Below are 15,026 nucleotides of genomic sequence, written 5' to 3' on the forward strand. Positions count from 1 at the left end.
TTTCCACCTGTTACTTCACCTTTTACAGATTGCCTGTTATGAATTAAATTTTCTCAATCTACTTCCTTACCTAAATGTTTTCATATTCACAAATGTCTTTTATTCTTGTCTCTAGTGAGTGAGATTCTCTGAATACCTTTCAAAAATAAGCCCTTCCCACCAACTCCAAAAACTGTTACAAAAAATATAGTTTCCTCTCCTCTTCTTTTGACCAAACTCTTCATAAAGAACCATCTATGCCAAGTGCCTTCTGTCTATTACCTTATCATTCTCACCCCTTATCATTCTAGCTCTGCTTCTAGTCTACTCAAATTTACTTTTCCAGAACATTCAAATATCAAATTCAGTGAAACTCTTTCAAATCATTCTTCCCAATCTCTCCAAGATTCAACAATTATCCTGTTCGTCCTTGATTTTTCACTTCTTTATTAATTCTTGGTCTAATAGTCTCTTGATTGTCATCCTAAATGCTAGAGCAGTATTAATCTTTCTGTAAGTTTTATATATTGTTTGATCATATTCATCCCTTGAGTACACTTCTTTCAAGGGTTCTCAATGCCTCCCAAATAAAATATAATCACTTCAGTATGGAATCCCAAGACAATGCTCTCGAGTACTTCATTCTCTGGTCAATCTGCACTATTTACAATTTCTTATAAAATAGCTAGCCCTACCTTATCTTTCTATCACTTGCAAAGGCATTTCCTCTCTCCCTAAAATACCCTTATCCAGCCCAGTACTTACTCCTGACCTCTTTATTACCCATTCTTTAAAGACAACTCATATCAATTCCTTCATTTTGCTTTCTCTCATTTCTCTAATTGGAACTGGAATCACTTCATTCTAAATTCATACAAAGTTATTTTTTTCACTCATAGGATATTTGTAGATCATGTGTCCTTCCATATATTATATGAGTGAAACAAGTAACTTTTATATGAATTCAAAGTGAAGTGATCCTTTTTCCCCATCACTGTATCCTTCAAGTTATTTAATACTTTGCTATAGATGAATATTTAATGAATCCATGAACGAAAAGATTTCTCTCACCAACTGAGATCTGTGGAATTTTTCCTTGTCCCCTTTACAGTCACAGTTTTCCAGAATATAAATACCATCAACTTCTAATCTTGGAAACAACAAATATAAAAATTCTCTCAAGGTGGGGCACCTGGATGGCTCAGTTGGATGAGTGTGAGACTCTTGATTTCAGCTCAGGTTGTAGTCTCAGGGTTGTGGGATGGAGACCCTTGATGGGCTCACATTCAAGCGTGGAGTCTGCTTGGGATTCTCTCTCTCTCTCTCTCTCTCTCTCCCCCTGCTCCTCCTGCTCCTCCTGCTCACTCTCAAATAAATAAATCTTTTTTAAAAAGAAAATTCTCTCAAGTTGATAGCAATTCTAAAAAAGGGAGTTTAATGTTAACAATAAACCATTACTTCTAAAAATTCATAAATATGCAATGAAGACTAAATTGGTACAATCACAAAAAGCAAAAATAAAAGCCTTTCAACTTTACTGAGATTTGTAAAGCCATAAAATTCTCTACAGAGACCACAAGTAAGTAAGTAAATATATTAACAAATTCATACTTGGAACCTTGGATGAAGTATTGAAATATTCGATTCAGATAAATATCTTAAGAACAAAATTAATAATAAAAAATGGTAATCAAAATGAAAAAAGAAGCGGATTTTTTTTTAAGATTTTATTTATTCGAGAAAGAGCAAGAGACAGTGAGCACGCATGAGTCAGGGGAGCAAGAGGGAGAGGGGAAGAGGACTCCTTATTGAGCAGGAAGCCTGATATGGGGCTTAATCCCAGGACCCTGAGATCATGACCTGAGCTGAAGGCAGACACTTAAATGACTAGCGACCCAGGTGCCCCCAGAGGTTTTATATGTAAGCAAAAGCCAAATATATCAAGGAAAACAAAACATAAAGTTTAAAAGGCCTAAGTATAACTAAATTGAAAACACAGTAAAATTACACGTTATATGGATTGCCAAAACAATTTCATTTGAATGAAAATATAAGTTTAATATTATATCACATTTATGCCTAGCATATGTTTAAAAAGTAAAACAGAAAATATCCAGTCATTAGAATACATGTTACTTTGAAATGAAATAGGCACAACGGCCTATTTATTTTCTAGTCACGAGAATGGATAAGAATAGTAATAGTATTAAACAGAAACTGAAAAATGTAAAATAGTAAAAAAATCAGTGAAGAGAGTCTCATAATAAACATCAAAGAATTAAATTCCCAAGACAAACTACTCTGTAATTAAATACTAAAGAGAGCACAGTATGCAGAAGAGAGTTAACATAACATGCCTGAGACTGCTAATCTTAGAAAGGCCTGCTTGCAAGGTTGACCCTTGGCTGGCATCTAAGAAACTTGTTCTTTGGGAATGTTCCCACAATTTGCTGATAGGAGTGGCTCACTGTACCTAAAGTTTTTGTGTCAACGATATTGTTTATGCTGAATACCTGTTTTCCTTCTGGGAGCCTGGAATTTTGGTAGATGCTAGACAGAAGGTGCCTATGTAACCAACATTCAATAGAAACCCTGGGCACCAAGTCTCTAATGAGCTTCCTGGTAGACAACATTTCACATGAGTTGTCAGTTCACTGCTCAAAAAATTAAGTGTATCCTGTGTGACTCCACTTGAAGAGTACTCTTAGAAGCTTGTGTCTAGAGACTTCCTCCCATTTGCCTCCTCTCTCAACTGAGTTCACTTTGTATCCTCCGCTACAGTAAATCATAGCCATGAGTACATCTATATGCTGAGTCCTGTAAGTCCTTTAGCAAATCACCAAACCTGCGGGTAGTCTCGGGGACCTCTGATGGACACAAGTAAAATGCATTCTTTACATTTAAACCAAACCAAGGCACTAGCATTCACTAGATAGATTTTTAAAGTTTTATATAATCTGTCATTCATTTGCTATCTTAGAATGACATGAAATGCAGCAGACATATAGAGAGAAAATTTTTAAATACCTTAAGGAAATTAGACCATTTTGAATATCAATGTTCTTCCCTTACACTAAGAAGTATTTAAAGCACACATTTCTCTAAATCTTATAATTCTTCAAATCAGACCTATATATTTTTTAAAGGATCCTGATAAATAACCATTAACAGAAAGAAGAGCTGTCATAATATGGACCCTCAAAAAGTATGAACGTGTAAGGTTGATAGGGGATTCTCCCCAAAGACAGATACACATACACAGTGGACCCCATACAAACACACATACACACAGAACCACAGATATGAAAATGCAAAGAGAGACTGAGATACAGAGGAAGGTACACAAAAGCAGCCAGAGAAAATGAGACTCTCACTCAAAAAAACAAAACAGAACAAAACAAAACAAAACAAAACACATAGAAACAGATATAAAAACAAATTATGTGGGGCAGCCCAGGTGGCTCAGCGGTTTAGTGCCGCCTTCAGCCCAGGGCCTGATCCTGGAGACTCGGGATAGAGTCCCAAGTCAGGCTCCCTGCATGGAGCCTGCTTCTCCCTCTGCCTACGTCTCTGCCTCTCCCTCTCTGTATGTGTCTCTCTTTAAATAAATAAAATCTTAAAAAAAAAAAATATGTGTTAATAGCTAATCATATAAAAAAACTTTTAAAAAAATCACAAATTTACTGGCATTAATTTCCACCACTAACCTTGTATACTTTTAGTGTTAAAAATAGAAAAAATAAAAAATAAATTAAAAAAATAGAAAAAAAACAGGACAGCGTGGGTGGCTCAGCAGTTCAGCGCCGCCTTCAGCCCAGGGCCTGATCCTGGAGACCTGGGATCAAGTCCCACATCGGGCTCCCTGCATAGAGCTTGCTTCTCCCTCTGCCTGTGTCTGTGCCTCTCTCTCTCTCTCTCTCTCTGTTTCTCATGAATAAATAAATAATCTTTAAAAAAAGAGAAAAAGAAAAAAGAAAGGCTGCCCAGAAAAATTGGTTCTAATTTCACATCTAATATGGGAATTAATATTTATATATAACTTCCTTATCATACATAGAAAAAAAGTAGTAATTAGCTTAGCTATTTTCAACCTCTGGTCTTTATAGAGAATGACTTTGGTTTTATGCACAGCATTATTTTCACTCTTCCTGACATGAATTACCTACCTGTGACCTTTGGTAAACTACCAATAATCTTGGATATTGGCTTTTTTTAATCCCCATTCCCCCCTGCTCACCAGAAAGCTTCTCTGATATACTATAATAAAGCTTACTCTCAAAAACACTATCATCATTAATATCTCTGTTGTTACAACTTTTCACAACATAGAAATGGCTGGAACATATAATTATGCTCAGTATAAGTAGTTGGCAGACATTAATATAAAAGGATGAGCTCAATAAGCTTATGTGTCGGGGGATCCCTGGGTGGCTCAGTGGTTTAGTGCCTGCCTTCAGCTCAGAGCGTGATCCTGGAGTCCCGGGATCGATTTCCACATCGGGTTCCCCGCAGGGAGCCTGCTTCTCCCTCTGCCTCTCTCTCTCTCTGTCTCTCGTGAATAAATAAACAAAAATCTTAAAAAAAAAAAAAAAAAAAAGCGTATGTGTCAAATATATTTGTTCCTTTAAACTATTTCTCATAAAGCACATTATCCTATTTTATGGATTTCTGCATTAATAAAAACTTTCTAGCATGTATATAATTATGTACACATTTCTAGTCATTTTCAATCTGATGCAGTTTTTGATGAAAACCTGAAGGAAATGAGGCTGGTGTGGAGTTAACAGAATCTATTTTAGATGTGCAAGTGCTGTCATCAATCAATGCCCGAGTGTGCCACTGCTTGCAACATTAGCATTATCACAAGGAAAAAATTATAAGGACAAAATAAAGGCTGAAAGCCATGAAGCAAAAAAGGGCACACAGTAGTAAGTAACAGTACACAGCCTCCACCAAATTGATTCTGTTGTTGCTACACGACACCAATAACAAAGAGGGCCTTTCCCTGATTATAGACTAGCAGAGCAAACTGTTTTTATTGGATAATGACAATAGCTAACACTTACTTGGTGCTTATGATAGGACAGGCATTATTTCCCAAAGGAATCATGTTTTATTCATTTAATTATCTATATCTTACCCAGGGAGGAGATAATTTTGTTGCTGTTTTGCAATCACAAGATTTAATCTTTCATACACGTTTACAAAAAAGATTCATATCCACTTATTGAATTATATGTGGGCCAAACACCATAGTTAGCACCTCTACCATACTTTACCTCATTTAATCTTCACAACCCTCTAAGGCAGTAATTAAGTTATCAGTTACCTCTGTTTTACAGTAAATACATTTTCCCATGGTTATCTCAGAGGTCACTAATTCATTTCCAAAATTATTTTTTCCCTTTAACCTCACTAGGTTTTCAGTTTTAGCTCACTTCAAAATATCTCCTAGATTTTTCATCTACTTCAAAGTCAAGGTTACTATCACACATTACTGAAGCATCTCCCATTTTCTAAAATTATTTTAAATTTTGTTTGCATATGTAATCTCTAGATTCACATATTTCACATTAAGGGTATGTAAGGAATCCAACATTCAATTGAGCAACAGGAATTTTCATCACTGTACATTCCACTGGATAAGAAAATGACTATCTAACTAAACCAGTAAAAAATGACTATTTGACTAAACCAACAGGGTAAAGTTAAGTAAACACTTCAAGCATGAATCATTAGCTTCTGTACAGCACTAGTGTGGCTAGATTTGATTCCTGCCTCAAAGGCTTACACTCTAATTAAACAACACAAATAAAACACATTGTCAAAAGAAACAGAATAAAAGGACCACGAGCATTTACTAAGTAGCCATCGACTTAAGCTCAGACCTATTTCTTCCAAGGTCAAAAGAACTTTACAAAATATAAAATTCTGACAAGTAGAAAATAGAGCTTAAATAAAGTGTGACAAAAAAAAAATCAGGAAACATGACAAAAAATGAAAATATAGAATCTAATATTCTCTTTGTCTTAAATAATATAAAGTTTATCCAGTTATTTCATTACACATACAGTACGATAGCCTTTTCTTCTTAATGTGGATATAATGGTATATTAACACATAAGTCTAACATCAAATTAATCAAAGTCAGTATGTTCTGACCTGCAAATTCTCAACTAAATAGGGGCAGCTAATGAATTTGTTAGCTGTCTAGCAACCAGACTGCCACTGATTCTTCTTATCTTGCTATCAGAGTAAATTTAAGACTGTCCTTACTTCAATTTCTACCACACACATTCCTTTAAAAAGTTCAGATTTATTGATAGGATTTGTATTATTACCCAACAACCACCCCCTAAGTATAAATAGCAACTGAAAACAAATGTAACAATAGAGAAAAAACAGGAAACAAAAAGAGGGCATTCTTTACCCTGCAACACACACACAAAGTAAAACAGTATACCTTCTAATTCAGTTCAGAGTAAAATGTTCCCTCTAAGATACCAGACTATGATATGGTGATTATTGTCAAATATTTTTAAGCTCACTTCTTCTACCATCCCTATCTTACTAAAATTGTTTTAGCCTTTTTAGATGATCTAAGTATGGGTAAAAGCTAGTAATGCAAACATAGAATTAGATAACCTACTTCAAGGAACCTAATAGTTTAATGAAGCCTAACCTTTTCTACTTTTTCATTACACACAAATGAAATATACTAAAGATGTTACCATACAGATTAGAACCCTTCACTATTACAAAACTTTCCATATTCTCACTATTAAAGTTTATTGTCAGCAAAATTCAGCAACAAACCTTTATTTGAATCACTAAGCTAAAGTACACTGAGCAATCACTGAATATAGGGACGCCTGTGTGGCTCAGTCGATTGAAAGTCTGCCTTGGACTCAGGTCATGATCCCAGAGTTTTGGGATGGAGCCCCGCCCGCATCAAGCTCAGTGCGCAATGGGGAGCCTGCTTCTCCCTTTCCTGCTCCCCCTGCTGGTGCTTGCTCTGTCAAATAAATAAAACAAACAAAATCACTGAATTATAAACTTACTTTTCAGCAAAATCTTTACTTCTCCGTTTTCTTTCTTGATCTCATTCATTACTTTATGCTTCTTCTTCTCTCTTTCTTTTTCTTTATCTCTCTCTTTAATTTTGTCTTTGATTTTATCTGAAAGACAAAACAAAGGAAATATTTAAAACTCTTGTAATTTTCCCCCAAGAACTAAACAGAATCTAGAATATACAGAATCTAGAATATACCATGAAAAATCAGAATGAAAAGCAAACATGCCTTTTATTCTTCCTCTCAGGTCTGGAGAAACAGATTTCCAAATTTGCTGTCATATATTAACATGGAACACATAATATATACATCATAAACTAATAAAATTTATCATTATACAATTCACTCTCAAGATTGTTCTTCTTTAATTCAGGTCAACCACAATATTAGACTAACCTCAAGTCACTTAAAATAACGAAGTTTAATCAAGATGGTAAACTACAATGGATAAAGTGCTAGCTAGTTGATCGTATCTGGATTAATACCATAACAATATAAAAATTACTCAATCACAGTTTCCTAACTTATAAAATGGTGGTTATCTTTCTCACAGGTTACAAAAATATATATATAAAATGACTACCCAGAGCCTGGTACAGATAGGATTGGATGTTAGTTCCCTTACCATTGTACCTTTTAAAAAAGATATGACTGATCTGACTAGGTAGTGATAATAGGATATTAAAACAAAAGATATAAGAACTCTAGGAATCATTGATCTGCATTCTAAAAATTCAAATTTAAAAAAAATAAAAAAATAAAAAAAATTTAAAAAAATTCAAATTTGAGTTTAAGATTATTTGATGTCCTATTCTTATTCTATCAAGCTACTATGTACCCAGCAAAACAGATGATGTAGAAAAGAATTTCAAAATAGTAATGTAGTCTTTGCTGTCAAAAAGCTTACTATTGAGGAGCACCTAGGTGGCTCAGTGACTTAACATCTGCCTTCAGCTCAGGTTGTGATCCCAGGGTCCTGAGATCAGGTCCCCTTCTCCCTCTGCCTATGTCTCTGCCTCTCTCTGTGTGTCTCTCATGAATGAGTAAATAAAATCTTAAAAAAAAAAAAAAAAAAAAAGCTTATGATCGATTACAAAGTCATGATTGAAGCACATTGAAACTGTAAAATATCTTGTAATGTAACAGAGATTATACAGTACATGCACATATTGCAGAATTTCTTAAAATCCTTCCTTACTTTCCTTTCTATAAATACTACCCTAATTCAGGTCCTAATCACCTCATGATTAGGTTACCGTCTAGATTAGTACTGCCCAGTAGAAATATCAAGTTTACCAGATACATAAATTTGAATTTTCTAGTAGTTAACATTAGAAACAAAAACCAACAGATGAAATTAATTTTAATAATGCATTTTATTTAACCAATAGATCTAAAAATTGTCATTTCAAAATGAAACCAACACTAACAAATTATTGAGACATTTTACATTGTTTTTCACTATAAGACTTCAAAATCCAGTATATTTTACACCTAAAGCACAACTCAATTCAAAGTGTTTAACGGCTACATGAGGCTAGTGGCTACTACACTGAACAACTCAGGTCTAGACTACTTAAACAGATTAACTCTCAAAAACTAAATCCACGTACTTAATAGACATTTTAAAACACTCATTCATATAATAAAAAATACAAATTCGAATAAGATACTTTACCTATCAAACTGACAAAGTGCTTTTATTAAAAGTGGTAATACTCAGCAGAAGAGAAGATAGTTGATGGTAGAACAAACTCACCAAGTTAACAAATATCCACTGCTGAGTATAGGAAAAGGGTTAGGGATACAGAAGTGAGTAAGTAAGGTCTTCATCTGTTCATAGAAAACTTAAATTCTAGAAATAGATTAAGCTGTTCTCCTGCTTCAGACTAGTTTGCTACTCTTCCTGATGTTCAAAAGTCTTTGAAATCCTGTCACAGGCTGTCATACAGCCATAAAATATTACTCCAAATAGATGGAGCTTACACACATATATAAGTCAGGCTCCCTGTGAGGAGCTTGCTTCTCTCTCTGCCTGTGTCTCTGCCTCTCATGAATAAATAAAATCTTTAAATAAATAAAAATTATAAAATTATAATATTAATTATTAATATATACACACATTCAGAAATAATACTAAAAGATAATAGTGCAAATTATTAAAAGCCATTTTTTAAAATATTTTATTTATTTGACAGAGTGCATAAGCAGGGGAAGCGGCAGGGATAGGGAGAAGAAGAGGGAGAAGCAAGCTCCCCATGGAGCAAGGAGGCCAACGAGGGGCTCAATCCTCAAACCCTGGGATCATGACATGAGCCAAAGGCAGATGCTCAACCAACTGAGCCACCGAGGCACCCCCCCAAAACCATTATTTTGTTTAAATTGTACACTTAATGTGGGACTCAAACTCATCACCCCAAAATCAAGAATCACATGCTCTACCAACCGAGTCAGTCAGGCACCTCTAAAAGCCATTATTATTAGATAGCAAGAAGTTTCAAAGTCTCTACGACAGGACCATATTAGTTTCATAAAGTAGGAAAAAGGGTCCTAGAATATGCCTTCAGGTATAATATTAAGTAAAGATAAACTGAAGATATAAAGTCATTATATGAAAAATATCTAGAAACAAAAACAATAGCATAGCCAAAACAAGAAGAGTGACTGACAACATAATTATAGTTACCTCCCACCCCAAACCCAAAACCTTCTAAGGAAAGGAAGCAAACACAAACCATCCTATATATTCACAGCAGAAAAGCATTTTTGTGGGACAACAAAATCTGTTTGCTGTCCCAACCTACACACATCTCAATCTTTCAACCTTTCGCCCTTCCTAGAATTTTTTGCTTATCAGGGCATATCCTTTTTCAAAATCTAACTTTAAATGTCTCCATTAAATGTTTCATAATTGGGATCCCTGTGGTTCAGCGGTTTAGCGCCTGCCTTTGGCCCAGGGCATGATCCTGGGGACCTGGGATCGAGTCCCACATTGGGCTCTCTGCATGGGAGCCTGCTTCTCCCTCTGCCTGGGTGTCTGCCTCACTCTCTCTCTCTGTGTCTCTCATGAGTAAACAAAATCTTTTAAAAAATAAATAAATGTTTCATAATCAGATTACAGATAATATAAAGATGTTGTAACACATGTTTACATGTTATAGGTAAACATTAAAGTGGAAAGCCAAAAAGTTGAGAAGACCTAGGTGCAAGTTCTGCAACTTTGATGATAAACTCTCAGATCTCCCATTTCAGCTATAAATGGAGTTTACATAAAGATTAAATAGGAAATAGACAAAAGCATACTGTAAAGATATAAGCCTATGAATGCAGAATATTATCTATGTCTATCCATTATATTTAGCAATAATAAGCATTTTTTGGCTATAACAATATAGAATACCACTGTCTATAGAATCTCAAGTCTGCTCTTACATTACACTGTATTCACAATCATAAAAGCCACTTCTATATCTTTTCAGAAGGGAAACGGCTCCCTGGCATCATGTTTCCTATAATATACACTGTTCTTTAAAAAACTGTCATTCTAAAAAAAAAAAAAAATGTCCTTTTTAATTTTTATTCATTTCTCTTCATGACCAAGAATTTGTACGGTTTTATCATTCATGGTCTAATCTGAGACTCCCGTCTGCTCCTCCCTCGGCCCCTCTCTCTGCTTGTGTGTGCTCTCTAATAAATAAAATCTTAAAAAAAAAAAAAAAAAAAAAGAATGAAGGAAAGGAGAAGGAATAAATGACTAAGTCATTATAAAACCAAAATAAACTATAAATTACACATATGGAAAAATACACATGTGCTAAAGACAATTACTATATGTAAAAGAAAAAAATTGATTAAAATAATTTCAAATAAAATAGAAATGGGATTTTCAAACATATACTCAATTTACTAACTTAGCAATACCTTTCAGATTTCATGCACCCAATATATTTCTATTAAGTACTTATGTGCAAGAGCAAAAAATGACTAATAGTGCTGTACACTAAGAGTCTTAAAATCAACAATATCATTTGATTCTTACTGTTGGTCCACTATGGAAAACCAGTTCTTAAATAACAAAATCATTGTTTTCATTTTGTTGTAATAAAATTTACTAGTCTCTACCTGTATAATGTAGTCATTATAATAATATAGAGAAGAAAACACACACACACAAATATTAGATGAGTCACGTCAGTAAGGAGAAAGTCATAAAAAGCATTCTTAGAGAATCCTCTCAAGAAATTTTTAAAATTTTTTTTAGAGAAAAAGAGAGAGAGAGAGAGAGAGAGAGAGAGAGACCGACCCAGAGTGGAGGCTAAGCAGAGAGAGAGGAGAGGGAAAATCTTAAGCAGGCTCCACATCCAGTGCGGAGCCTGACACGGGGCTAGATCTCATGACCTGAGCAGAAATCAAGAGACAGACATTAATGGATTAGGCCACCCAGGCACCCCTTTAAGAGATTTATAATACAACAACAATCCATTTATCTGGAATCTTAAGAATTAATTCGTAGTTTTAAGTAACAGAAAACTGCCACTTTTTTAATCATTCTAAAAATTTTCAAAAGTATATTACATATTTCCTTGCTTGCAAAAATCTAAGAAATAGGATTGTCTTTTCATGACAAAAATTTAAACTCATTATTATACTCATATTGATGAACTCAAAAGCAAAAAAAAATGTACCTGTTCAAAACTAAAAAACAGTATTTCAGTATCATTTAATTTTTATTGTCTCAACTATCATTTATCATTCCAAGTATGAGAGGTGACAACTCAACTTCTGGTGGTCACCAACAGGCTCATTCTCATCTGTTCTGTGCTAAGAAATCAGACCAGGTCCATTAATACCCTACTGTATAATATAATAAGCAGGTTCTCTAGCTTTGTTAGAGCAAATTTCACACTGTATTTTTTCTGTTATAAACTTATCTTTCTTCTTATAATGATCCCTGCTCCCACCAGTGTATAGCCTGTGTTCCTTAAGGGTAGAGAAGGCTCTACTTCTTCAATAATGTCTAATTCATGAAACAGGTCCTATGATACAGTAAGAAATTATTGTGTTATTTTTTACAGTACATCGTGACTTTCTTTTTAGGTGCTCTATGTTGGTCTGTATTCATTCTTCCTTCTTTTCCTAGTCATACCACAGCAAGGAAGGAAATTCTTAGTTCCTACAGCCTTCCAAGAGTAGTTCCTCAAATTTATTTCCCTTTTCTAACCGGCCTGGTTGTTTTTGACAAAAAAATCCTAAGATTTAATGAAGCTACTCCTTCAAAAATATTAGGGATCCACAATTTTTCTGTGTAAGTCTCAATAAAAACAATTTTCCTTAAAAAGCCATGGAGTAATTTCTTTTTTATGTAGGTCTCTTTTAATAGGAAGAATTCTTACAACATAATACCTAAAAAAAAAAAAAAAAAAAAAAAGAAGAAGAAGAAGAAGAAGAAAAGAAAAAAAAAAGCAAAAGGAAAAGGAAAAACAAGAAGAAAATAATAGTCCAGGGGTGGCTGGGTGGCTCAAATGGGTGAGTATCTGACTCTTGGTTTCGGCTCAGGTCATGGTCTCAGGGTCTTGAGATCAAGCCCTGCCTCAGGCTCCATATTCAGCAATGAGATTCCTTCTCTCCTTTTCTCTCTGTCCCTGCCCCCTTTAAAAAAAGAAACCTGATCATTCCTTTGATCTCACTATCCCACTGCTAGGATTTAATAAAAAAGGAAAGAACAAGCCAGCACAAATATACATATACAGGAGTCCTCATCTTATATTATTTAGAATTATGAAAAACTGTAAATAACTTAAATGTTTAATAATTGGGAACTGATTAAATTTGGGTATATTCATTAATGGGAAAATATGAAGACATTAAAAATCATGTTTGAATAACAGTTAATATCATGAGGCAGGGATAATTATCATGAAATGTTAGAGGAAAATGGCAAGTTACCATATATAAATGTAAATTTATAAAATGTTACCACATCTGTCATATACATATGTACACCTGTAAATATATGCAAACACATACATACATATTTAGGTATATACATCTGCATATACACCCACACAGGAATCTTAAAGGAAATCATTTAAAAAAATAGTTGGATTTTATATAAAAACTAACAGACATAAATATATTTAAAAATTACATAAAAATAAACATGACACAATAAAAATAAATATAATATAAAAAATAACTGGACTTCCCAGTCTTGCCACCCTTGTCCCAAACAGTCAAGTAATCATTCAATCTCAGTCCTTTAGGCAAACATCCAGTTTTCGTTGTCAGGAGAAAATGAACAGGCTTGAAACTCAGGTACTCCAGGCAAGGCAAAGAGTGGAGCTAAAAACAAGCTAGCTGTCCTTCCCTGAAATGCTTAAAATAAATTGAATCAGGAAATTAAAAAAAAAAAAAAAAAAAAAGCCTTTCAGAATTTAAAAATACAATAGCAATACTGAAAAGCTCAAAAAGTTGGAAGATAAAGTTGAGATAATCTTCCAAAAAAGAGAGTAACAAGACAAAGAAGTGGAAAATAGCAGAAAATATAATGACCTAAAGGATCAGATTCCTAAGGGATTCAGAGATTCAATATCAAATTAATTAAACTTTCAGAAAAAGAAAACAGAATTTTATAGGACAGAAAAATGCCAAAATAAATAAGTATAACAATTTTTTTCAGAAAAGATAAGTCACCAAAATTAAGATTCCCTCAAGGGATGAGCACAAAGAATGGAATTCACAGTGGTAGCCCCCCTTACCACACACACACCAGGCACACTATCATGAAATTTCAGTACACTGGAGATAAAGAAAAGATCCTAAAAGCTCCTAAGGAATTAAAACGAAACAAAACAAAATCAGATCACATATTAAAGATCAGGTCATAACATGGAATTCTTCAACATGACAGCAGATGCTAGAAAACAATATGAATCTCTTCAGAATGCTGAATGAAAATAATTTTTAATTTGGAATTCTTTAATCTGCCAAACTATCAATCAAGTATGAGGGAAGACATGATCAGACAAGCAAAAATTCAAAAATTTTTACTATACACACATCCCCTGTTATGATATTCTCAAGTAAATTAAGGAGTAAACAAACCACTGCAGAAACTACCTCCAGGAATAAAAAAGAATTGCCAGATTATCTCTTATCACACAACACAAAGAATAGGACAGAAAACGAAGACGCAATAGACATAAACAGATCTTTCTTGACTTACAAGGGGATTTTGTCTCAATAAACCCATTCATTGTAAATTGAAAACTATCATTAAGTCAAAAATGCACTTAATACACCTAACTTACAAATGTGCTCAGAACACTTAAATTTGCCTGCAGTTGGACAAAATCATCCAACACAAAGCCTACCTTATAATAAAGAAGTGTTGAGCACCTCAAGTAATTTATTGAATATTGTACTAAAAGTGAAAAACAGAATGGCTGTATGAGGACAGAATGGTTTTTAAGTGTATAGGTTGTTGATCCTTGTGATCCCATGATTGACTGGGATTATGGCTCGATGTTCCACACAGCATCACCAGATATGTGATACCAATATGCTACCACATGTTGCTAATTCAAAAAGTACAGTTCAAAATTCAAAAGTACGATTTCTCCTGAATTGCACTGCTTTCACACTATCATCAAGTCAAAAAATTTTAAGTCACTGCAAGGCAGGACCATCTGTGTGTAGAGAGGCAATTTTTAACTATTATGAAAATCCAGGGCAGCCCCAGTGGCTCAGCGGTTTAGCACCGCCTTTGGCCCAGGGTGTGATCCTGGAGACCCAGGATCTAGTCCCACATCGGGCTCCCTGCGTGGAGCCTGCCTCTCCCTCTGCCTGTGTCTCTGCCTCTATGTCGCTCATAAATAAATAAAAAAGAAAAGAAAATCCAGAATGCTGTACAGAAAAGGATCTCTGACTGTACCGAACAGTATTTGCAAAGTCGTAATTAGCACTGATTATTAC

General features: G+C 34.3%; 1 protein-coding gene across 1 annotated transcript in view; it reads right to left on the reverse strand.

Moving 5' to 3' along the window:
* Window positions 1–15,026, reverse strand: part of RSBN1L (round spermatid basic protein 1 like) — a 65,437-nt gene that overhangs the window by 28,001 nt on the left and 22,410 nt on the right. Inside the window, exon 2 of the mRNA XM_072759880.1 lies at window positions 7,041–7,157. Coding sequence (XP_072615981.1) covers window positions 7,041–7,157 — 117 coding nt within the window. The remainder of the gene's footprint in view (window positions 1–7,040; window positions 7,158–15,026) is intronic.

The sequence above is a fragment of the Vulpes vulpes genome, chromosome 5 (genome assembly GCF_048418805.1).
Source record: "Vulpes vulpes isolate BD-2025 chromosome 5, VulVul3, whole genome shotgun sequence".
NCBI lineage: Eukaryota > Metazoa > Chordata > Mammalia > Carnivora > Canidae > Vulpes > Vulpes vulpes.